General features: G+C 54.2%; 1 protein-coding gene across 6 annotated transcripts; it reads left to right on the top strand.

The window, feature by feature from the left end:
- The first annotated feature begins 3,967 nt into the window (after positions 1 to 3,967).
- ZNF507 (zinc finger protein 507) lies at positions 3,968 to 19,585 on the top strand. Of its 6 annotated transcripts, none has more exons than XM_036422520.2 (6): positions 3,968 to 4,142; positions 8,771 to 10,899; positions 11,998 to 12,156; positions 15,368 to 15,482; positions 16,249 to 16,405; positions 16,493 to 19,585. In XM_036422520.2, exons 2-6 carry the CDS (start codon positions 8,773 to 8,775, stop codon positions 16,848 to 16,850), a joined length of 2,916 nt encoding a protein of 971 aa, XP_036278413.1. In that variant the 5' UTR covers positions 3,968 to 4,142; positions 8,771 to 8,772; the 3' UTR covers positions 16,851 to 19,585. The 6 variants fall into 6 exon arrangements, 4 of the variants coding, with proteins under 4 accessions (XP_036278413.1, XP_036278415.1, XP_036278414.1 ...); XM_036422522.2 differs by having other exon boundaries at positions 11,998 to 12,115; positions 16,493 to 16,691; XR_004985309.2 differs by having other exon boundaries at positions 3,969 to 4,142; positions 16,271 to 16,405; positions 16,493 to 16,643.
- The last annotated feature ends 2,067 nt before the right edge of the window (positions 19,586 to 21,652 follow it).

The raw sequence follows: 21,652 nt of genomic DNA on the forward strand, positions 1-21,652 counted from the left end.
ATTCCAGCTGCGGGCGCACCGCTTCCCCTCCTCCTCTCCCAAGGCGGCCAGCACCTGCCGTCCCCCCTGCTCTCCTGGCATCCCACTCCCGCCTCTTCCACTTCCATTCTCCTCTCAATGTCGTCCCTGCCTGGGGATCCCCTCTCCCTCATCCCCAACGGGAGGGAGAGCAGAGCCGCTCTGTTCCTGCAGCCGTGCAGCCCGGCCGGCCAGGTGGCCAGGTCCACGCTGTGTGTGCTCCGAGCCCGGGGTGAGAGTCTCAGTGGGGACAGCCCCCCGCCACCGGCCTCAGGCTCAGTGGACAGCTCTGGCGCTGAGCTGCCTCCCTGAGCACCTCACTGACCGGGAAGCCGCCATCCCGTCCACATCACTCAGTGACTCAAATCCGCCCAGCGGCATCACATTCTCTTCCCAGCCGGGAAAAGCCCACTTCCAGTCGGTGCTGGCAGCACCACCACCTGGCCCCTCTCTCTTTTTCTTTTTCTCTTTTTAATTTTTATTGATTTCTGAGGGGAAAGGAGAGGGAGAGCCAGGAACATCCGTGATGAGAGAGAATCATGGACCAGCTGCCTCCTGCACGGCCCCCACTGGGGATCGAGTCTGCAACCCGGGCCTGGGCCCCGAGCGGGAAGCAAATCGTGACCTCTGGGTTTGTAGGTTGATGCTCAGCCTGTGAGCCACGCCGGCCGGGCTCGAGAGCCTGTCTCACTGAGGAATTTTGCCTCCAGATCCCCTTCCACCGTCTGTGACACTGCGTGCAGTCACCCAAACGTACCCCCACCTCACCGGGTGTGCAAACTCGGTTTGAGATGGCGCTCTGGACACCCCAGAAGTTCTGGGGACACAGGTGTGTCGTGAGCTGAGAAACGGGCAGATCTGAGGTGCCGGCTGCAGCCTGGAACCCTGAGGCCTTCATGGGTAAGCAGTGGCGAGGGGGCTCCAGAGGCAGGCCCCGCAGAGAGCAGACCAGCTCCTGCAGGCAGAGCGGGGGGCTGGCACTCTCCGGAGGGAGGCACTGGCCTGGCCAGCATGGCTCAGCGGCTGAGCAACCACCTAGGAGCCAGGAGGTCACAGTTTGATTCCCAGTCAGGGCACAGGCCTGGGTTGCAGGCTCCATCCCCAGTAAGGGCGTGAAGGAGGCAGCCAGTCCATGATTCTCTCTCCCTCTCCCTTCCTCTCTGAAATCAGTGAAAGTCTTTTTTTAAAAAACACAGAAGGAGGGCCTGCCTGGTTCCGCGGGCGGGCGGTGAGGGGGTGCAGGCCTCCCTAGGGCCACGCCCCAGCGTCGCACAGCAGTGGGCTGGACGGCGTGCACGACCACAACGGCGGATGCTCGGGGTTTCGAAGGCGTTCGTCCAGCGTGGAGGAGATTTGCGGGCGTCTCCACGCCGTGAGGCGAGGGGTGAGCTGTGTCTCAGCTGGCTCCACGCCGGCCGCTCGGGGGGAACCGCTCACTCCTGGGACCGGGGGTCACGGGGTCAGGAAGCAGGCTGACGCCAGAGGTTGGCATGGCGGCCGACCACCAGCCGATGCAGAGACATAACCGCGGCAGCGGCCGCGCCCAGGCGGTCATCAGCGGAGATTTATCGGCGGATTCGCTCGAGGAGCAGAGCCATTCATTGTAATTACCAGACGAGATCCTCCGTTCACCCACAACGCCCTCACCACCTGAGAATCCCACTGCTCCTGGGCTTCTGAGCCTGCTCTGGCTTCCAACTCCGAGAGGAGAGGGGAGGGGAGAAGTAGGGAAGGGAGGGAAGAGGAGAGAAGAGGTAGGAAGGGGAGAGGAGAAAGGAAAGGGGTGAGACAAGGAGGGGAGAGGAGAGGAGAAGAGAGGGAAATGGGTGGAGCAGGAAGGGGAATGGAGGGGAGAGGAGAGGAGAGGAGAGGGGAAGGAAAGGGAGGGGAGGGGAGGGGAGGGGAGGGGAGGGGATGAGATGAGGTAGTGCAGCCCAAGCCGCGCGGTGGGAACCTGCAGCCCATACACCACCTCGCAGCGTGCAGGGCAGTGAGCAGCCCTTGCTGACCAAAGCCCCTTTTCTGCTGGCCAGCCGGCGTGGCTCTATGGCTGAGCAGTGACCTATGAACCAGGAGGTCACGGTTCGATTCCCGGTTGGGGCATATGGGCTGGATCCCCAGCAGGGGGGGGGGGGGGGGGCGCAGGAGGCAGCTGATCCGTGACTCTCTCATCATTGATGTTTCTCTCTCTCCCTCTCCCTTCATCTCAGAAATCAATAAAAAATGCATTTTTTTTTTAAGGAAGAAATGCCTGGAAGGTCATGTCCTAACCCGTGTCTGCTCGGAGCTCCAGTCGGGGGGCGGGGGCTCTGAGCGGGGGCCTCTTGGGGCCTTTCACTGCCCGTGGCTGCCCGGAGGGAAGCAGGAAGTGGCTCTCCCCCCAGCCAGCAGCAAGACACCAGGGCACCTGCAGTCTATCCCCAGGAGGAGCTGTCACCGTAACACCACCTTTTAGGTCACGGGATTGCCCCTCGCCGTCTGACGAGCAGTGACTTCTGCTCTTATTTCTGCTCCTGGCGCCTGTCTCATTGCTGGCCCCTTCTTGCTGTCACTTCCTCCCTCCCGCCTCCCATCCTCAGAGGCAGCGCGTTCGGGAGGCAGCCGCTGCGGGAAGACGTTCACATCCCATCATCGGCTCCCCTCGCCTTCCAGGCAGGTGATACCACCTGTCAACAGGCTTTTGGACATGGACGCGGCAGAGAGCGGCCACCCACCTCAGCGAGGCGCCGGCCCCCCGCGGCCCCCGAGGCAGCCCGTGGTGGGCGAAGGAGAGGCTGAGCATCCACCACGCCACGGCCTGGGCGGGAGCAGACACAGCCTGGCGGGGCCTCTGGCCCCACCGCAGCCCGGCCAGGCCTCCCAGAACCACACACCGTCCGTCTGAGGCACGGGCCGACCCCAGGGGGCCCCATGTCCCCCCACAGCCCCTCTGCAGCCCCACTCCCGGCCATGGGGTGCCTTTCCTGGAGCCCAGCCATAAACCAATATGAATTCAGAGATGCTACCAGACACCAGACTTTCGGCCGGATCCAGGGGCTGGGCCTGGGTCACTGTCATGGGCCTGGGCAGTCTTTCCCCCGGGCCTGCCCGCTGTGGCCTCACCGCACATCCCAGGTGGGCCACTAGGTGTCACCATCACAGGCTGTGGTCCTCGCTCCCAGGTCCTGGGTACCAGGCAGTCAGCATCCCAGGGATTAAGGGAGCAGGTACCGAGCTCCGTCCCCGCCCGGATGGCAGAGCTGCTCTTGCTGCCGTGACTGTGAGCACCCCGCCAGCCTCTCCCACACCCGCCAGCCTCTCAGACCCGGAGGGGCTGAGCTGAACATTAAGCAAGACCCACATCAGCTGGAACTAGTTTGGCTCAGTGGATAGAGCATCCGCCTGCGGACTGAAGGGTCCTGGGTTGGATTCCGGTCAAGGGCATGGACCTTGGCTGCGGGCACATCTCCAGTAGCGGGTATGCAAGAGGCAGTTGGTCGATGTTTCTCTCTCAACAACATTTCTAGCTCTCTATCTCTCTCCCTTCCTTTCTGTAAAAAATCAATAAAATATATTTCCCCGCACAGCCCGGCCCAGCTCCCCGCTCCCGCACGCTGAGCCGGGCGCCCAGCGGGACCTCTCTCTGCGGGACCAGCCACTCAGGTGCAGCCCAGCCAACAGCTGCACCAGACCCACAGGCTGCAAGGGGCCTGGCGCACGGGCGCTGCAGCGTGAGAAGCCGCAGGGGACGCGCGCACCCGGCCCGGACGACCCCGAGCAGCTCAGAGGCCTCCGGAGCCCATCCCCGCCCGGCCCTCCCCACGCCCCGCCCCCGAGAGCCTGTGGGCGTGGCCTGCGCGTCACCCCGCCCCCCGTGCCCGCCCAGCTCGCCCTCGCGAGGCTGCTGTGGGCGTGGCCTGCCGACCGCCCCGCCCCTTCGCCTCGGCCCTCTGTCACCTGACCGCCCGCGTCTCACGTGACCGGTCCTGCGCCGCCATCTTGGATCGCCGGTGAGGAGCGGAAAAGCGGGGGAAAGAAGGCGCCGAGCTGGGAACGCGGCGGGAAGAGGACGAGGGCGAGGGCACTGGGGGGCGCCCGGCCGGCCCCACGAGGCCCGCGGAGCAGCAGCCGCCGCCCGACCGCAGGTACCGCGTCCCGAGGCCGCCCCTCGCCGCTGCGGGCGCCCGCCGCGGGCCATGTGCGCCTCCCCGCGGGCCTCGCCGCCGCCCCCCCTGCGGCCCCGTGCGCCCGCGACGAGGCCCGCGGGCGGCCCCGCTCCGCGCCCCGCCGCCGGCCCGGCAGCACTGCAGGCGCAGAAGCAGCCCCGCCGCCCCAGCCCCAGCCCCACCGGCCGTGCGGGGAGAGAGACGGGGGCGCCCGGGGAGCGGCTCGGGCGGCTGAGTGGCGGGCCCGCCGGGCTGCCTCCGCGCCGGAAGCCGCCTCCGGGCCGGCGGGGCTGCGCTCGGCCTTCGGCCCGCATCCCTGCTCCAGGCGGCCTGGGGCGGCCGCCTCCCGCGCACTTTCTCCGTGTTCCCCACGGGGCCCCGCGCGTCAGCCCCGATGGCAGGGGGACCCCGGCCCCTCCTCTCCCTTCCCGGGGAGCCCACTTAGCGTTCCCTTCCCCGGTAGAGCAGACACTGTCTGCCCGGCAGTGACCTCCGCCGTGAGGTGCATCCAGGTGAACCGAATAAGCACCCTTTGGACTGGCAGGTTCTTTCTAGATCGTGACACCGCGCCTGGCCCTGTGTTCCCGGGGAGCTGGGTCCGGGTCCCGACCTGGCTCCTCGTCTGTGGTGCTGCCTGCCCTCCAGCCCGCCTGGCTCGTGGAAGTGTTTGACATTTGCAGAATCACCGTTATTAGATTGTTTTCAGTTAAGATTTAAAAAGAAGAAAAAAAACAAAAGTGGCAGATCTTTGTTCCTTATTCATGAGAAAGTGGAATCAGCAAAAGCAATAGTATTTGGAGTCAATTAGATAAATTCAGAGCTAACGCATAAAATATACTGAAATGGGAGAAGTTTCCAGAGGTTTTTTGTTATAACTTATACAAAGTCCTGAACTCTACTGATTAGATAAAGTACATAAATGTGCATCCCATAATTGGGTCCCTTCCCCCCCCCCCCCCCCCATAGAATATTGAGAAAGGTCTCACTACCCAAAAAAATCACTCCTTTGTTTCTCCGAGTGAGAGAAATGTTTGATGCTGCCTGCTTTCCTTCTTGGCCACGGCTGGATGTTGAAGATGGATCCAAGGGACTGTTCATTTCGGGAACTGATTTAGAAAACACTGGCGCTGCCACTTAGCAGCCCTGTAACCTTTAAGCCACTTAAAGGGCACTACTATTTCCTTATTTGTAACATCGCTGGACCCTCCCAAAGATCAAACAGACTTACAGGTTGATACAAAGTAGCAGTGAGAGGCAGTTTCTCTTCAATATCACGAGTTACAAACTTTGTTCTCACTGAACAATAAAGGGAAGTCAGTGTATTGATAAAGGATAGATTTGGAATCATGTAGCCTTGGGTTCCAGTTCTTAAACCATTATTACTTTATATCTGTGCTCCCAGATTCCTCATCTGCCAAAAAGAGATTAATAGTACCAGGGGCAGGATAGAAGAGGTGGGCGGGTAGGGGCTCCTTATTCTAGTGCCGTGCCACAGTTGTGGCTGCTGTCGTCAGTCTCACCCTTTGTCAACAGAGTCCCAAGAAAGCGAGTGGCACCCTCAACGTTGGATAATTCAAGGAGGAGGTATTTAAAAGGTGCTCATAGTCTGGGTGAGGGGCTTGGGTAGGCACCCCCCGGGATAGCACGGTGATCTGGAGCAGGTCAGGAGCAGGGAGCGGGGCTAGGACCAGGAGTGTCCTGGAGAGCAGCCTGCCTGAAGGGACCAGCCCGTTCAAGGTCACCTGGAGGGAGGAGGCCAGGGAATGAGGATCTTGATGTTACTCCCTGCCTCCTGACCTCCTGGTGTGGCTCCCCGTTGACATAACTCCCCCAGCATTGACCCCCCTCCCCCCAGCAACCAGGGACAGGGGTCCAGTGATGGGCTCCCTCCTGGGACAGGCCTGGGGGCTGACAGTGACATCGTTTGGAATTGAGTGTGTATCTTACTCTTCACAGAGCCTTTGCTTACCTCTCTAGACCGAAGGAGCGCTTCCTGTCTGTTAGGGTTTAGTCATTGGCTGTTTCTGACGATTTTACCTTGTGTACTGTCGCATTGTTTAAAAGCTGCTAATTTTCTTAAATTTCTAACCAGGTTTGTCTTATTCTCCCAACTCAGTTTTAGACTGTGAGAACTGTACATTTAAATTTTTTTTCCATTCTTCCTGGTACTTTGCTTGGTGCCTTGCACATATGAATGTTTTCTATAACTTTCTATATTAAACATTTAAAAAAAAAAAAAAAACATTTAAGCACAACACAAGTAGAATAGTATAATGAGCCCCTGCCTGCTCACCTCTCCAATCACAAAACCTGCCAGTCTCCTTGAACCCTCTCTCCCACCAGGGTGATGTTTTCCATAGCTGCTTTCACATCGATCTCCTGGAGACCGTGCATAGGATGCAGATTAGCACAGTCCATGTTGCTGTTAAACCACTAGGATTATCTTTGTTGTCCTTATTTTCATCCCTTATTATTCAAATAAATTTTACTTCACTTGACATGCAGTCCCATATACTTATGCACATTGGTGGCCTCAGCGAACTCTGAAAATTTGGAGTTGGCCTTACGGTCAACTTAACTCTTCTGTAGACTTTATTACGAGCTGTTATCTAATCTGATTAGCAGAGACTTTGTTCTACTGAGACTTGACTTTTGCATTGATTTTTTCGAGTGTCCCCAAACTGGTTTTTCAGGTATTTGATGTTATCCTGTCTGTCTTTAGAGATGCCATTTCTGTACTTAAGCCCCAACATGTGCAGCCTCTGCAGTGAGACACGTAAATGCCCAGGGTGGCGGGGCACCTGCCACAGGTTTCCCTGAGCACCCGGCTCTCCACGTGAGTCCCTGGTCAGGTTGTTTTGTAATGTGTTTTGCTTGTGGTGAGATAACTCCTCCTCCTCGTCATTGCACAGGGAGCAGTTGGCATGCTCTGCCCCCCTCCTGTCATGTCAAGGAGTGAAGAGGAACAGCCTGTGGGCGCAAAGCTAGCCTCCAGGCGATCAGTCAGCTTGCTGAGGTCACATTTCCCGGGAAGGAGGCCTTACGTCTGCAGTAGAGCCCCACGTCTCTGCAGGAAATTGAATGTGCCAGGTTCCTGTCATTAGTTTGTATTTAACTGAACAAATAAATACAAATAAAGCCTGAGAGCACCACAGCTCCCTTGACCTAAACGTGGAATTCACAGGCAGCAGAGTGACTCAGAAAGTCACAGAGTGTTCTCGCAATCACTGGTCCCTCTTAGTGACTGAGGCTGAGTGTGAAGACTTCGGACACTCGTTCTCTCTGCCTGAGAAAGGCCTTTGTAAGGGAACACAGAGGGTCCTCAGACAGGGTTTTTCTACTTCATGATGGTGCAAAAGCTGTATGTTTGGTAGACACCATACTTTGAGTTTTGATCCTTCCTGGGCTGGTAATATGTGTATGAAAGATACTCTGACTCTGGACAGTGGCAGCCCAGCCAGTCACGGTCTTGAAGGTCAGCAACCCAGAATCCGCAGTCTAGTTGTCTTTTGGGAGGTAGTACTCTCGGGTTGTTCAGCGGGGAGTGGCTACAGGGCCACAGGCCCCGGATTGCTGGGTGGTCGTCCCTGTTGTCACAGCTGGAGCGCATATCCTGGTTGTGAGAGTGGTTGGTCGGGAAGGGGGTGGGGGCGAAGGGCACTAGAGAAGCCTGATGTGGCCCCAGAGGAGAGCTATTGTGCCTGAGAGCAGGAAGTCCAGAGCACCCTGACTGCTGTGAGTGGGTGTGAGTGGGTAGGGGAGACCCTGCTGAGCCATCTGAGCACAGGGGGGTCTGGCGGGAGTTTGGGTACAGTCCTAGCAGGGGCCCCGATTCAGCTCCTGAAATAAGAGTTCAGAGCCTGTGACAGGGTATGGTCTTTGGTCTATAGCTGGGGCCACTAAACTTTTGCTGGAGTTTATTGAATGTGTGATTCCAAAACTCACTGAAATGTGGGAGAATAAAACTTGTTGCTGGAAAAAAAGAAAAGCCTAAACCTAAAAAATGAGATCCAAGTCAACAAATCATCTCACTTTGGGCCAAAGGGAGCGTTTGAAATGAGTGGGTGCTGTCAGGAAGCAGGGTTTGAGATTAGGCGGGGAAGAGATTGTGTTTCCTATCGAGTGACTTCCTCGGCCAGACGCATCTCTTCCTAAGGACCCGTGCGTATGTGGACAACTAGGATGTCAATTGCTTCCGTCTTCAATGGCCCTTTCCTTTCAGGGGAAAGAAAGTAACACACATGGGTGATAGCTGACCACTAATATGAGCTCTGGAAAACCCACAGCGTGTTTGTGGTTTATCTTTGGGAAGACTAAGGAAGTAAAAGGAGGAACTGCTGGACGATTGCTTTTCTTTAGTTTCGTTGCATAGTACTTCTCAGAGTTCACTGTCCTTCCCGATAAGGTAATTCTATGTTTTCACAATCCCAAAGGCTTGCAGAGAAGAAAAACTACAATTATATTTGGTGTAAAAAGTTGCATCAGTCATGTATCGACTCTAGGGATGGTATTTCATAGTAAGTTAAGGTGGTTCGGCCCTGGGAATGGCTGTGTGTGTTCAATCAGTTGTGACCTGGCATCTCTCTGTGGTCTGTCCCCCTTTCTAGATATGGAAGTGAGCAGCAGCGTCGCCATGTTGGTGCCAGACATTGGGGAACAGGAAGCTATATTGACGGCCGACACTGTCATCAGTTCTTCACTGGAAATTGATGGACAGAGTTCAGCTAAAACAGATCCATTAATCCATGTTATCCAGAAGTTGAGCAAGATAGTGGAACATGAAAAGTCACAAAAATGCCTTTTGATTGGGAAGAAGCGCTCACGTCCAAGTGCTGGGGCGAGCTCTCCGGAAGCCCAGGAGCTCGGGGAGATCCCAGCCAAAGGAGCCCCGCCCCCTGTGGCTGACCGAAGGGCCGAGCCGGCGCAGATGCCTTCCAGCCCGGACCCTCTCGCCCAGAACGACGGGAAAGCTATGTCATACCAGTGCAGCCTGTGCAAGTTCCTGTCCCCGTCTTTCTCTGTGCTCAAGGACCACATCAAGCAGCACGGCCAGCAGAACGAAGTGATCCTGATGTGCTCCGAGTGCCACGTCACCTCCAAAAGCCAAGAGGAGCTGGAAGCCCACGTGGTGAATGACCACGAAAACTTCGCCAACGGCCCGGTTCCGCCCAGAGCCGAGCCCTGCGTGGGCCCCTCCGGCGCTGTGTGCCTGAGGCCCGCCGAGCGGAAGCAGGAAGGCACCCCCGACCTCCCCGTCAGCCTGCGTGCTCCACAGGCGCACGCCGTCCCCGCCGCTTCCGAGAAGGACAGGGGGAGGAGGAAGTGGTACGCCTACGAGCAGTACGGCATGTACCGGTGCCTGTTCTGTAGCTACACGTGCGGGCAGCAGCGAATGTTGAAGACGCACGCTTGGAAGCATGCCGGGGAGGTGGACTGCTCCTACCCGATATTTGAAAATGAGAACGAGCCCCTGGGCCTGCTGGGCTCCTCAGTGGCCACTGCGCCTGGTGGGGTCGACGCCGTGGTCATCGCCATCGGAGAGAACGAGCTGAGCATCCACAACGGGCCGGCGGTACAGGTTCAGATCTGCAGCTCGGAGCCTCTGTCCTCGGCGTCGGCCCTGCCGGGTGCGTGTCGAGACAGGGGCCTCCGCGGGGCGGTGGCCCTCGGGCCCCACGAGGAGGACGTGCTGGAGGTGATCTCCGACGCGGAGGAGAGCCTGATGGCGGACAGCCTCCTCTCGTCGGCACAGAAGATCATCAGCAGCAGCCCCAACAAGAAGGGCCACGTGAACGTGATCGTGGAGCGTCTGCCCGGCGCCGAGGAGACCGTGCTGCAGAAGCCTTTCCTTGTGAACGCCGCGCTGGAGGAGGGGGGCCTCCCGGCCGCTGCAGGGCCCCCGGCAGGCTGCGAGGGGGGAGAGGAGGCCTATCGTGCCGACCAGTGCACCGTCGACATCGGGGGCCTGATCATAGGCTGGAGCAACACGGAGAAGAAGGAGAGCGAGCTGATCCACCCGGGACTGGCCCCCGATGAGAACGCGCCCCCGGGCCGAAGGAGGACCAATTCCGAGTCCCTGCGGCTGCACTCGCTGGCGGCAGAAGCCCTGGTCACAATGCCCATCAGAGCCGCCGAGCTCACGAGAGCCAACCTGGGGCACTACGGCAACGTCAGCCTCTTAGACCCGGACACCGGGCAGAGGCAGGTGGACAGCACCTTGGCAGCCTATTCTAAAATGATGTCACCCCTTAAAAACTCCTCCAGCGCATTAGCGAGCTTTAACCAAAGCAGCTGCCCCTTGGTGGCGCTCCCGGAGGGCAGGCAGGAGCTGTCTGACGGGCAGGCGAAGACGGGCATCAGCGTGTCCTTGCTCACCGTCATCGAGAAGCTGCGGGAGAGGACGGACCAGAACGCCTCGGACGAGGACATCCTGAAGGAGCTGCAGGACAACGCCCAGTGCCAGCCCAGCGGCGAGGCCGGCCTGTCGGGCGGCGGCGTGGTGGAGTACATCCCCAATGCCGAGCGGCCCTACCGCTGCCGCCTCTGCCACTACGCAAGCGGGAACAAGGGCTACATCAAGCAGCACCTGCGGGTGCACCGGCAGCGGCAGCCCTACCAGTGTCCCATCTGTGAGCACGTGGCCGACAGCAGCAAGGAGCTGGAGAGCCACATGATCCACCACTGCAAGGCCCGGCTGTACCAGTGCAAGCGCTGCGCCGAGGCCTTCCACTATAAGGTACGGCCCCGTGCTCGGGAACCCCGGCTCAGCAGGCCCAGGCGTGGTGGGGGTCAGTCCACCCACACCTGCTCCGTCGGGAAACGGACCCAAGAGGGCTTGGTAGTTGGCCAGACGATGGGGACTGAAACGGGCTCATTGGGACTCCTGGCCGCCTCCGGCCTGGATAGTGTTGTAGAGTCTCTTCAGAACGGGTGGCTTTTGCAGTGCAGGGGGTGTGCGGCGGGGACAGCATGCACACACACAGATGTAACCACATCGGCAGTGCACGGCCCCCAACTGCAGGCCGTTCCCTCCAGGGCTGCCCAGCCAGCCCGCAGACTCGGTTTGTTGCAGAGGAAGAATGGGCTGGATGAGGCAGTGCCGTGGGCGGAGAGCCACGTGTTAGCTGTGTGGCAGTTTGAGGAACTTTCAAGGTCGCTTTGACTATGTGACTTTCACCTTATGTGCGACCTCAAAGCCAACAACCAGCGTGTAATGCTGATTTGTAAAGGAAACTTGCATTCTTCGGATCAGTGGTTTGGGACTTATTTCTTCGATATGCCAGTTGATGGGGGACGTATTTTTTTGCTATCCTAGGGGGCCACTGGGAAACGGGGACATGGACTTTCTCAGGTGACCCAGGGGAGGCTGGGAGTGAGATGGTTCAGGAAGGAAAGGCCTTTGAGGGAGATTCCGCTCCACTCAGATTGCCCTCCTGGAATCTGGAATGGCCTTGGCCACTGGACAGGGGGGCATTTGGTGGGGGTAGGGGTGGGGGCGGGGCCAGTCCCCGGGGTGCCTGCAGCAACTGTGCTCTTGACTCCTGGGATGCAGCTGCAGGAGGCCCGCAGTGCAGTGGCTGGTCGTTTCTTTCTGTGAAAGCGCTGGCTCTGGGAGGCCTCCGGCCCTCTCCCCGGGCCTGCCCACGGTGAGTGTGCACACACCACGCCAGGACGGAACCTGGTGCTCCCGGGGCAGTGCTTCCGTAAACTGCCAAAGGCTCGGGTAATGAGGGGCACGTTTGCTTTGGAAGCGTTGGTGGTGTGTCCTAGGTTCCAGGCTCCTGTAACTGCAGTGAGTTCATTAGGAATTGCTGTTCATTTCTCTCGTGTCCAGAGTCAGCTGAGGAGCCACGAGAGAGAGCAGCACAGCCTTCCAGACCCCCTGTCAGTGGCGGCTTCTGCTGAGCCCAGGGTCCCCAGGGACACCGCCGAGGCCAAGTGCGCCCAGGAAGGTAGGTGTGCATCCCACACGGCCGCACGACTCGCACACCAGGTGAGAAGCCCCTCAGCAGCCTGTCCGGTGGGGGGTTTCAGCACCAAAGCTGCATCGGTCCTCCTCTGTTTTGCACTGTGGGTTCTGGTCTCCTCCTGGGGACGCTCTGAGTCCTGAACGAAGCACTGGGAGTAAGTCCTCAGCTTCCCCTTGTAGGGAGATCTGACACTGACATTCCTGCTGTCCTGTCAGAGCCAAAGGCCGCATGAACCTTAGGTGCCAGGCCCAGGAGCCAGGGAAGCTGCAGTGAAGCAGCCTGCCCCTCCCCCAGCTCAGCTGACCCGCGAGAACAGCTCACAGATGGCAGCCCCCTCCCAGACTCTAACTGAGGCCCCTGCTGTGATCTTGTCGTAACCAAGGCTGCTGCCAGATGTCACCTGCACTCTCTTTCAAACACGGCACCCGATCTCTGCATGCGTCAGGTAGTGCTCGGCTAATAGGAATATTAGCATCAAAAGATTTCGCTCGTGCCCCATGAAGAGGCGGTGCCACATCCGGAGAATCTGGCTAACGGTGCTGAGCTGCGCTTCCCTGCGTCAGCTCGCTTAAATTGATAAACTCCCGTGTCTTGAGTGTGGTGCATCGTGTTTATGGGGAATAAAACATATTGGGTGACTTTCCTTTTTAGATTTCCTAAGAATTAAAGTTAGAAACAATTGCAGAGTGAAATGTTTTCCTGTAATGTTCATCACATTATGGCCACAGCACGCATAACCGACGCGGGAATGTTTCTGAGAACTGCGCTGACGCCCGCCTCCCCTGTCAAGCAGCTGTCACCCTGCAAACGTCTCCCAGACAAAAGGAGTTTATGGCAGAGCATCTGCCTCTGCAGAGATGGCTGAGCTAGACAGTTTGCTTCCTTTCTGCAGAAAGGCGAGTGCCCCTCCCCCTTTACCCATTACGCTCCGCATCCTGTGAAGGAGCCTTCAGACCTGGGATGGCTTTGGGCCGGAAATTCCTAATGGCGGGATAGTCAGGTCTCTTAGGGCATTGCCTGCAGTGAACACAGGCTAAATCTGCTCTTTCAGGCAGTCATCTCACTGTCCCCATGGGCCGTTAACAAGTTAAAACTCAGTTTTAATGGGAAGATTAACGTGAGCTCAGAATTAAAGTAACCAGTTCATCGTTGTATGGCGAGTTGTCCAACATTAGTGTGTCTGCTACATTCCCTCTTGTAGCCGCCTGGGGTTGAGGGTGGATTTCACGTGCAGGCCATGCCTTCCCCACCCGGCCCACTCGTCCGTCTTTGTCATCAGAGAGTGACAGTTCAGATGACGGACGGCCTCCTGGGCGCTTTATTCACTCAGCGTTGAGCTTTCAGAATCTGGTGGTCAAACCAAAGAACAAGTTCCTAGCTCACAGAGAGGGACAGATTAGTCCTTGGCATTCTGAAACTTAACCGCTTCATGATTGCATTGAAGAAGAGGGAGCCGTGCCCTGTGGTCCGTCTCTGCCCATTAGGACGGCACGGGCGCCTCAGGGCCCGTTTCAGCTCGGATGCACAGGGCCACGGTACTTGGGACGTGTGTTCTGCCAAAGTCAGGACCGTCCTGGGCTGGCCCTGGTGCTGGGAGTACAGTGAAGGGCAGTGCCAGTGAGGGGCCCCGTGACCAGGACAGATGGCGCTCCACCAAAGCCGCGGGCAGAGCACCTCCGTGTGTGCTTCCTTGTCAGATTTAAGTAAACTGTTCTTTGTTGCAAACCTGTAATTTGCCAAGCCCTGGGGAGTCGCTGTAAACACAGCAGGCAGGTTCCTGCCCGCAGTAGTTAGCAGCTAGGACACGTCAGAGACTTCACAGGAACCTGGAGAGGCGGCAGAGGAACACAGTGCCCCTGGCGAGCTGACCGCACTGGAATCCTCCAGTCGCTCGTTTTGTAGATAAGAAAGCCAAGTCCCCAGAGGGGAAATCATTTGCATGTGATCGCACGGTGCTGCTGGCAGCACAGATGAAGCCCAAGGTCTTCAGTTGAAACCCAGGACCTTCTCCCTGGAAACAGCTGCTCGGGTGACACAGCCTCCCGGTCTGTGTGCAGGCAGCTTTTCGTGGTGTTTTCACTCGTGGTTGGTCTGCAGTGCTGCTCACACAGAGTTTTTTAAACTGCATTTGGAGCAGTGCTCTTTTAATCAAGTCCAAATTTTTAACCTACCAGTTAAGAGTAATACTTAGATTATAGTCATGCTTAGTGTGCCTGTTTATGCCAGGATATTAGGACATTTTGTTCTGTCTGGCAAACGTAGTAGGTACTAGCAAAAGAAAATAACAATTTTACAAAGCTTTAAATTAAGGATTTTCTTTGTTTTGTTAAAATTTAGTGTGGATTTGCTTTTGTGCTGCATTTCACCTCCCTGTGCTGTGGTGTGTTGTCTCTAAGCTTCCTCCCACTCTGCCCTCTTCCGTGGCCGTGCTGGTTTGTTCTGAGGATAGAGCAGGCAGGCTGCGGATGGCTGTGGACTCGGTGCTCAGAGTAAACGGGTTGGGCATCCTCAGGAGCAGTGTCCATTGCTCACGTCACTCGGCTGTGTCCAGGCTTCCCCGGCTCAGCAGCCCAGCCCTGTGGCACGGGGGCCTGTGGAGCCAGCTGCACATTCACGTTGGTTATAACCTTCGTCCTCGGAGCTGCCCGGGTGCTGATGTCACTAGCGGCACAGCGTTACCTGGTGTGTAATAGCAGACAGTTGCTTTTCCCTGGTTGTTGCATTGACAGCTGACAGTCATAAACAGAGGAAACCCACAGACTGAGAAAGCACTAGGCTGTTTATATTCCGTTTGTTACAGATACTTTGTAGCCACACTTTACTGGATTCTGATACTAAATTATAGGTTGTTGGCAAATAGTTGTTTCCCTAAGACAATGTACCCATGTTGGTTAGACTAATACCTTTCACATTAACTGTGTCTCTGGTTAATTCAGCTGCTAGTAGTCAGCGGGCACTGGCATCAAGTCCGTCCTTTTAGAACGTTGTGCAAGGTTATGTAGAGACCAACCCAATGTATCTATGTCTCCCAGTCAGGTGATGTTCATTTTATATCTGCTGGTGGTCCAGGTCCAAGTGCCTGTGAGCCATTTTCTGACTTGTTATCTTGATCTGGAGAGAGCCTGGATGGAGCTATTAGTACTGCTGGTGTCAGTGCTCATTGACAGTGGGATGTAAGTGCTGCCATTTGACTAATGAAAGCCTGTCACTAAAACTCTGAAATGCCTTGTCCAGAGAATAAGTCTTCAGTCCAGAAACAGTACAGATGCGACGTGTGTGATTACACAAGTACAACATATGTTGGTGTCAGAAACCACAGACGGACACACAACTCGGACAAGCCGTACAGGTGAGTGTGATGGCCCTGGGTCTAATGCTTGTGCTCAGCACTTGTAATGAAGAAAAAAGTAAAAGTTATTAAGCACTCGCGCACTTGTTTGAACGCAGGTTAGATGGTAAGCAGCGTTCCCAGGTGGTGTTCAGTTGGTTAAAGACTCCCCGTTCTGAGCTGGAGTCCCGGCCCACAGCCTTGTGTCTGGTTGGAATCAGGGACGATGCTCGTGGCTGTCAGTGCCGGTTCCAGTTTCATAGAATCGTCAGGCAGCAATGTTCAGTCATTGGGCCTGAGTATTCCAGCAGAAGAGTCTGAACGCTTAACAGCAATAAAATTCCCTGTGAAAGATTCTGTTTTGGGAAATTAGTCTATCATGTGGAGAACAAGATCATTTTATTACTTGGTTCTCCACCAAGGTTAATTCTAGCAGTTTTCAGGAAATAGCAGAGTTCTCAGTTGATGGCGATACGCTGGCAGGTAGAAGTCATGACTCCTAAGCAAATTGGCCTCTTGCACATAAACCGCTGCTTTCGCAGTCAGCTTGTCCTGCTGGCAGCCGGAGGAACCCGGTTTCCGCCCCAGCGAGGCCGGCAGGACAGGGAGTGCCGGGCCTGGGCTCGCACTCGCACCCGAGGACACTTACTCCGTGTGCCAGCTCTCCCCTGGGGTCCTGGGTGCAGCACGGGTGAGTGTGGTCAGGTGTGTGTGTGACATCTCAGTGAAACCTGACAGAACACGCCTTGCAAGGCCCTGCTTTCACCTACGTGGGCTTCCTCTACAGACGTGGTTCCCTCCCACTCCAGGTGCTCTCTGTGTGGCTACGTGTGCAGCCACCCGCCTTCTCTGAAGTCGCACATGTGGAAGCACGCCAGCGACCGCAACTACAACTACGAGCAGGTGAACAAGGCCATCAACGACGCCATCTCCCAGAGCAGCAGGTACGGACGCCGTGCGGGCTGCGCTGTCCCATGCATTCAGCCCTGCATTCTAGCCCACTCACGGTCTGGTGCTGTGCTTGCTTTAAGGGTCCTAGGGAAATCCCCTGGAAAGAATCAGGTAAACAGCAGTGAAGAAGGAGCCGACCCCCCCACTGGGGGTGTGGACACCGTGCTGTCGTCCTCGGAGCCGGCTCCTCAGGCTCCCCAGGCTCCCGCCGAGCGCGAGAAACTGAGCCCCGCAAGCAACTCCTCGTGTCGCTCCGACAAGAGCCCCGGGGCGGCCCCCCCGGGAATGGAGTACTGCGTCTTACTCTTCTGCTGCTGTATCTGTGGCTTCGAATCCACCAGCAAAGAAAACCTGTTGGATCACATGAAGGAGCACGAGGGTGAGATTGTCAACATCATCCTGAACAAGGAGTCCGGCGCAGCTCTCAACACGAGCTAGACGCCGCGGGCCTGTGTCTCGCCGCCTCAGACGCCCGGCAGACACACGGGGGACTGACAGGTGTGACTGGAATTCCAAATGGATGAACAGCAATAATATTTAAGTATTCTGAGCAAGGGGAAATGGGTTGGAGAGGAAGCAAAGACGTGACCCTGTATTAACCCTCTGTTACCTCTTGTTAGTGTTGAGTGTATTTATTACTAAAAGCTAGAAATGCAAACAGAAGAGCTAAGAAAGGGTTTTTCAGGAACTGTCCTAAAACTATTGCTATAAAAGCGACACAGTCTCAAGCAGGGCTTGGTTTTCTTCCTTTGCAGAGAGACTCAGCATTCTACCTGAGCCTTCCAACGGAGAGGAAGTGTCAGATACTCGGTCTCAGATATGTTGCTTTACTCCTTCAAAAAAAGGAAAGAAAGCAGACCTCTGAATCAACACCTAGATTGTAAATAGGCATTTAAGGAGTAAATGTCTTAAATTTACAGGGTTTCCTGTGGGCACCAGACTTGGCCAGACCTTAAGGTTGCTAACACTGTCTCAGCGCAGGGCAGGTGCTCCCCAGAGGTTCCGTTTGGGATCTGACAGGTCACCACAGGGTCTCGGCAATTACACAGCCGTCTGCCCCTCTTCCAAACCAGTCCGAGCGTTTAGCTGGAAGAGTCTGTTAAAACAACAAAGTATAAGATTTGCACTTGATCATCAGACCTTGGAAGTAGTTTGATCTCTTTTTTTTTTTTTTTAATAGTTTGATCTCTTAAAAGTCATTTGGGGGAAGAAGGGTGAGATCCAGAATCTGTTCAAATGAGGGCTTTGAGGTTTTACTTCCCTTGAGTTCATTGATTTAGTTACACTTAGCACGAGGGAGGTAACCACATGTGACTAAAATATGAAAATTCAGGTTGTTTATAAAGCTTTTAATAACAAATAACATTTGGCAAGTCTTTAGGGTTTCTCCTTTTTAGGAAATTCCTCCGTCGGCTTTTGCTTTGGAGCACGCCGTAAAATAGATGTGACTTCTCATTTTTTACACGTTTTGTATTAATGCGTTCTCCAGAGTCGAGAGGACAGGGTGTGTTGTGTTTGCATTGGTAGTTTGGTCATTTACTTACGCCTTGTTTTGTTGAAGGAAACTGTGCCCACAGTCTGAGGCGGGACCATGCGGGCCGCCTCCTGGTGCTTTTCCTGACGGCTCCTGCCCCGGAGCCGATCAGTGGGGAAGACAGGGTTCGAATATGATGCTCTAGGAACACGTTTTAGGAAAGAATGCTCTTCCCAAAGTCCAGGTGTGACCTGGACCCGTTCCCGTCTCTAAGGTAGCATTAGGAACGATTTAAGGGGCCAGGCATCATTTCACTTTCATGATGATGTGAACACACAGAATGGATCATAACTGCAGCATTTCAGTTTAGGTAGCTCTAAGTTATTTATGAAAGTTACTCCATTCCTGGTATGTGGATTTTACAAAGGTAAAACAAGTTCACATATCGTAAATTATATTCCCCAAGTCCACTGCCTGTGGATTTGTGTTCATTTCCTCCTGTTTTCAGAATTAAAACCATTTCATTTCAAATTCAAATAAAATATTTTAAATAGTTCTATTATTATCACTTATATTCTTACCCCTCAGTCCACTCCTTCATTGCCTGTAGCTATGACCCGGTATTTCTTTACAAAAAACTGATTCTGAAAATTAACAACCTTCAAAGGATTTTGTTTTATAAATTTTCCGTGGCTTTAATTTTATGTAATCGTTTGGAAAATACGAATAACCAAAAAAATCCCAACAATTTCAACAGTGAAATTTTGAACTATCTTTCTTCATTTCCTTAAACCACTTCCATTGATCGTTACTTAAATTTTTCACTTGGAATCATGGATTTAAAGTATCCCTAGCTCATGGGATAAAAACTAGCCCAGAAGTTCAAAGTCTTTTACTGTTCATCTGGCCTAGACAATCCTCAAAAGCTCTCTCCTGGCCTGTAGGGGGAACCTCTTACCCAAGGCATTCTCCTTCCCGGTTTGTGGCCAGCCTTAAATATCTCTCCCAAAGACAACTGAGTATTTCTAAAGACTAAACATGCAGTAGTGATTGAGGAAGCAACCAGCAGGAGTCCCCTTTCTAGAAGTAACATTTTATTCACGGGCTCTGACCTGTTGCCATACAGAACCTTTTGTTCTCCACTCTGAGCACTTGATAATTCTTAGAGTTGATAGGGAAAATAGTTTTTCAAATAAACTTACTGGATAAAGCAGAGGTGGTGGGCGGGGGGGGAAGGTGATACATGTGCCCAGGATAAGGAACACTGTTCAGGGCTCCATGTTTCCTCCCTCTCTCATAATCCAGAACACACTGGCCAGGCTCTGAAGTGCCAGCACTCCGGCAATCGGGAGGCACCATGTGGTGGTGACACTTGTACCACCTTCGCCCAGGTCTTCCGTCCTGTTGGAGGTGGCCGTCGGTGGCTGGGTGTTGTTTCTCTTTCCTCACGGAGCAGGGGGCATCCACGTTTACATTCTATTTCCTGCAGTGTACGAGGCTTGTCAGAGACAGCAGACTGCCCTGGCGAGACTCAGTATATTTTCAGTTTTCATAATCACTTATTTAACCTTTTTTTTTTTTATTGTACAGCAAGGTGCTCTAAGTCATAGTCTATAAAGTATATTTAATAGGAACTTGAGTTTGCTATTCAAGGACATGAAGACATGTATTTTTTTAAGAAATGAGTATTGTGTAACACTATATAGCATTGCTTCTGTAGCCAAAGTCTGAACATTTCTGGAACACTGATGTGGGAAACGACAGTTCATCCTGACAATGTGTAAAATGGGATGGTTTGCATTTTGTGAAATTATCCTGCACAGCGAGCTGCATGCCTTAATGCCCGAAAACTCCGGGGTTGTGCTCACGGCAGAACAGCTTGCCCGCTCACCAGTGAGGCCGAGCTGTCGTGCGCCAGCTGCCTTCGGGAATACTGTACAATGTTAGAATAATTTATTTTGCTTTATAGGAATTTGTCACGTATTGACTTTAATATTGTATTTTGGTAATAAATTTTTTGTTAAAAAAAAAAAACAAAACACTTGCCTCGAGGCTTATTAGCAAAAGGTTCTATCTGTACTGACCTGGGAAATACTGATTTGATCACTTAGGAAGTTAGGTTTAGATAATGAACTTCCCAAGGAGACAGCTAAGGCTTAGGATCGCCCTCTGATAACTCGTCCAACAAATGCTGACTAGCACCACTGTGAAAACCCAGCCCGTTTGGAAGCCTTTTCCTGGCTGCACGTTCCTTCTGTCTTCCAGGTCACATCCTCCCGTGCTTTCCGTTCTCATGCAAAGTTCCAGGCCAGCTCTGTGCGTGGCAGTTACGTTCCTGTGGAAGGCCACCACGATGTGTGTGCCACCGGCTGCGATGTGGTCCACACCGGGTGTTTCCTCAGGGTGGGCTTGCTGCGTGAGGACGGGAGGCGAACATCATGATTTCCCTGGTCTGGTCATCCATTTGTGCCCCAGTGTCCTGGGCCGCCCTCTCTTAACACACTGTGGACCAGCAGTTTGATTGCTGGCTTTACCCAGGGGCCAGATAAGTTTCTACTGAACAAGAAAAAAACGGCTTTACATAAATGTTAAAGGCACTCTCTAAAATTAAATATCCATTGCATTTTGAATAGCCCATTGTTTATTACATGTTCTTACAAGCTAATATCTTTTTATTAAAGTATGATACTTTTGTTTTTACAAACACTAATAAGCGAGAATTCTCGTGATCCGTCTGCAGTGTGTTAACGTGTCTGAGGCCAAACCTTCCCTCACAACGGCTGTGACCCCTCATCCTGCCTGCCTAGAGTCCCCTCTCTTTTCAGGACCAAGCGCCACTCTGCACTAAGCTCCAGCTTCACCGGAGAAAGCCCAGCACGGAGGGTGCAGTGTGGGAGCCACCAGACATGGGGCCGTGGAGCACAGATGCCACTGGTGTGCCATACGCGTGCAAGACACCGGTTTCAAAGACTCGGTACAAAAAAACAGGCGGTATCTCAATAGTTGTTTTATATTGGTTACAAGTTGGGATGATGACATTTTGGATTAAATGTCATTAGAATTTACTTCATAATGTGACGACTAGAAAGTTTTCCACACATGGCTCACGTTGAGTTGCTGGTGGACACCTGTACAGATTACATGACCTCCCTGTGTCAGACCTCACCCTCCTCCACTTCCGTAGGTAACATTTCACTGGAACACAGCCACGCCCCTGGCTTACATGTTGTAGGGCTGCAGCATGGAGAACTTGTGACAGCCGGTACACCCCACAAGGCCCACATTAGACCCGTAGGAAAAGTATGCTCTGTCCTTTAAAGCTCCCAGAGAGGAAAGCTTTTTTTTTTTTTTAATTGATTTCTGAGAGGAAGGCAGAGGGAGGGCTAGAAACATGAATCACTGATCAGCTGCCTCCTGCATACCCCTTTCTGGGGATCAAGCCCTTGACCAGAATTGAGCCAGGACCCTTCAGGTGGACCCTTCAGTCTGCAGGTTGACACTACCCACTGAACCAAACCAGCTGGGGAAGAAGAAAGCTTTTCTTAGCACCAACTTCAGGACTGAAATATTCCTTCTCAGTATTCTTATAAAGTGCTGCTGGTCTCTTAGAGGCCTCAACCATAACTCATAGCTCACTGCGTCGTCATCACTGCTATGGAAAAACCAAACAACTTGTTTAAAATAACCGCACAATTAGTGGACGAGGTGGCGGAGTGGTTAAGGCGATGGACTGCTAAAATAACCGCACAATTAAAGACTAAGTCAT

The sequence above is a fragment of the Pipistrellus kuhlii genome, unplaced genomic scaffold (assembly GCF_014108245.1).
Source record: "Pipistrellus kuhlii isolate mPipKuh1 unplaced genomic scaffold, mPipKuh1.p scaffold_m20_p_70, whole genome shotgun sequence".
NCBI classification, from domain to species: Eukaryota; Metazoa; Chordata; class Mammalia; order Chiroptera; family Vespertilionidae; genus Pipistrellus; species Pipistrellus kuhlii.

What these genes read in the sequence shown, in the direction of transcription:
- ZNF507 (XM_036422520.2), top strand. Translation starts at nt 8,773, where the DNA reads ATGGAAGTGAGCAGCAGCGTCGCCATGTTGGTGCCAGACATTGGGGAA. An exon ending in CCGCACGACTCGCACACCAG is followed by an intron (nt 12,157 to 15,367) that starts GTGAGAAGCCCC and finishes TGCCTTGTCCAG; the next exon opens with AGAATAAGTCTTCAGTCCAG. An exon ending in GCCATCTCCCAGAGCAGCAG is followed by an intron (nt 16,406 to 16,492) that starts GTACGGACGCCG and finishes GCTTGCTTTAAG; the next exon opens with GGTCCTAGGGAAATCCCCTG.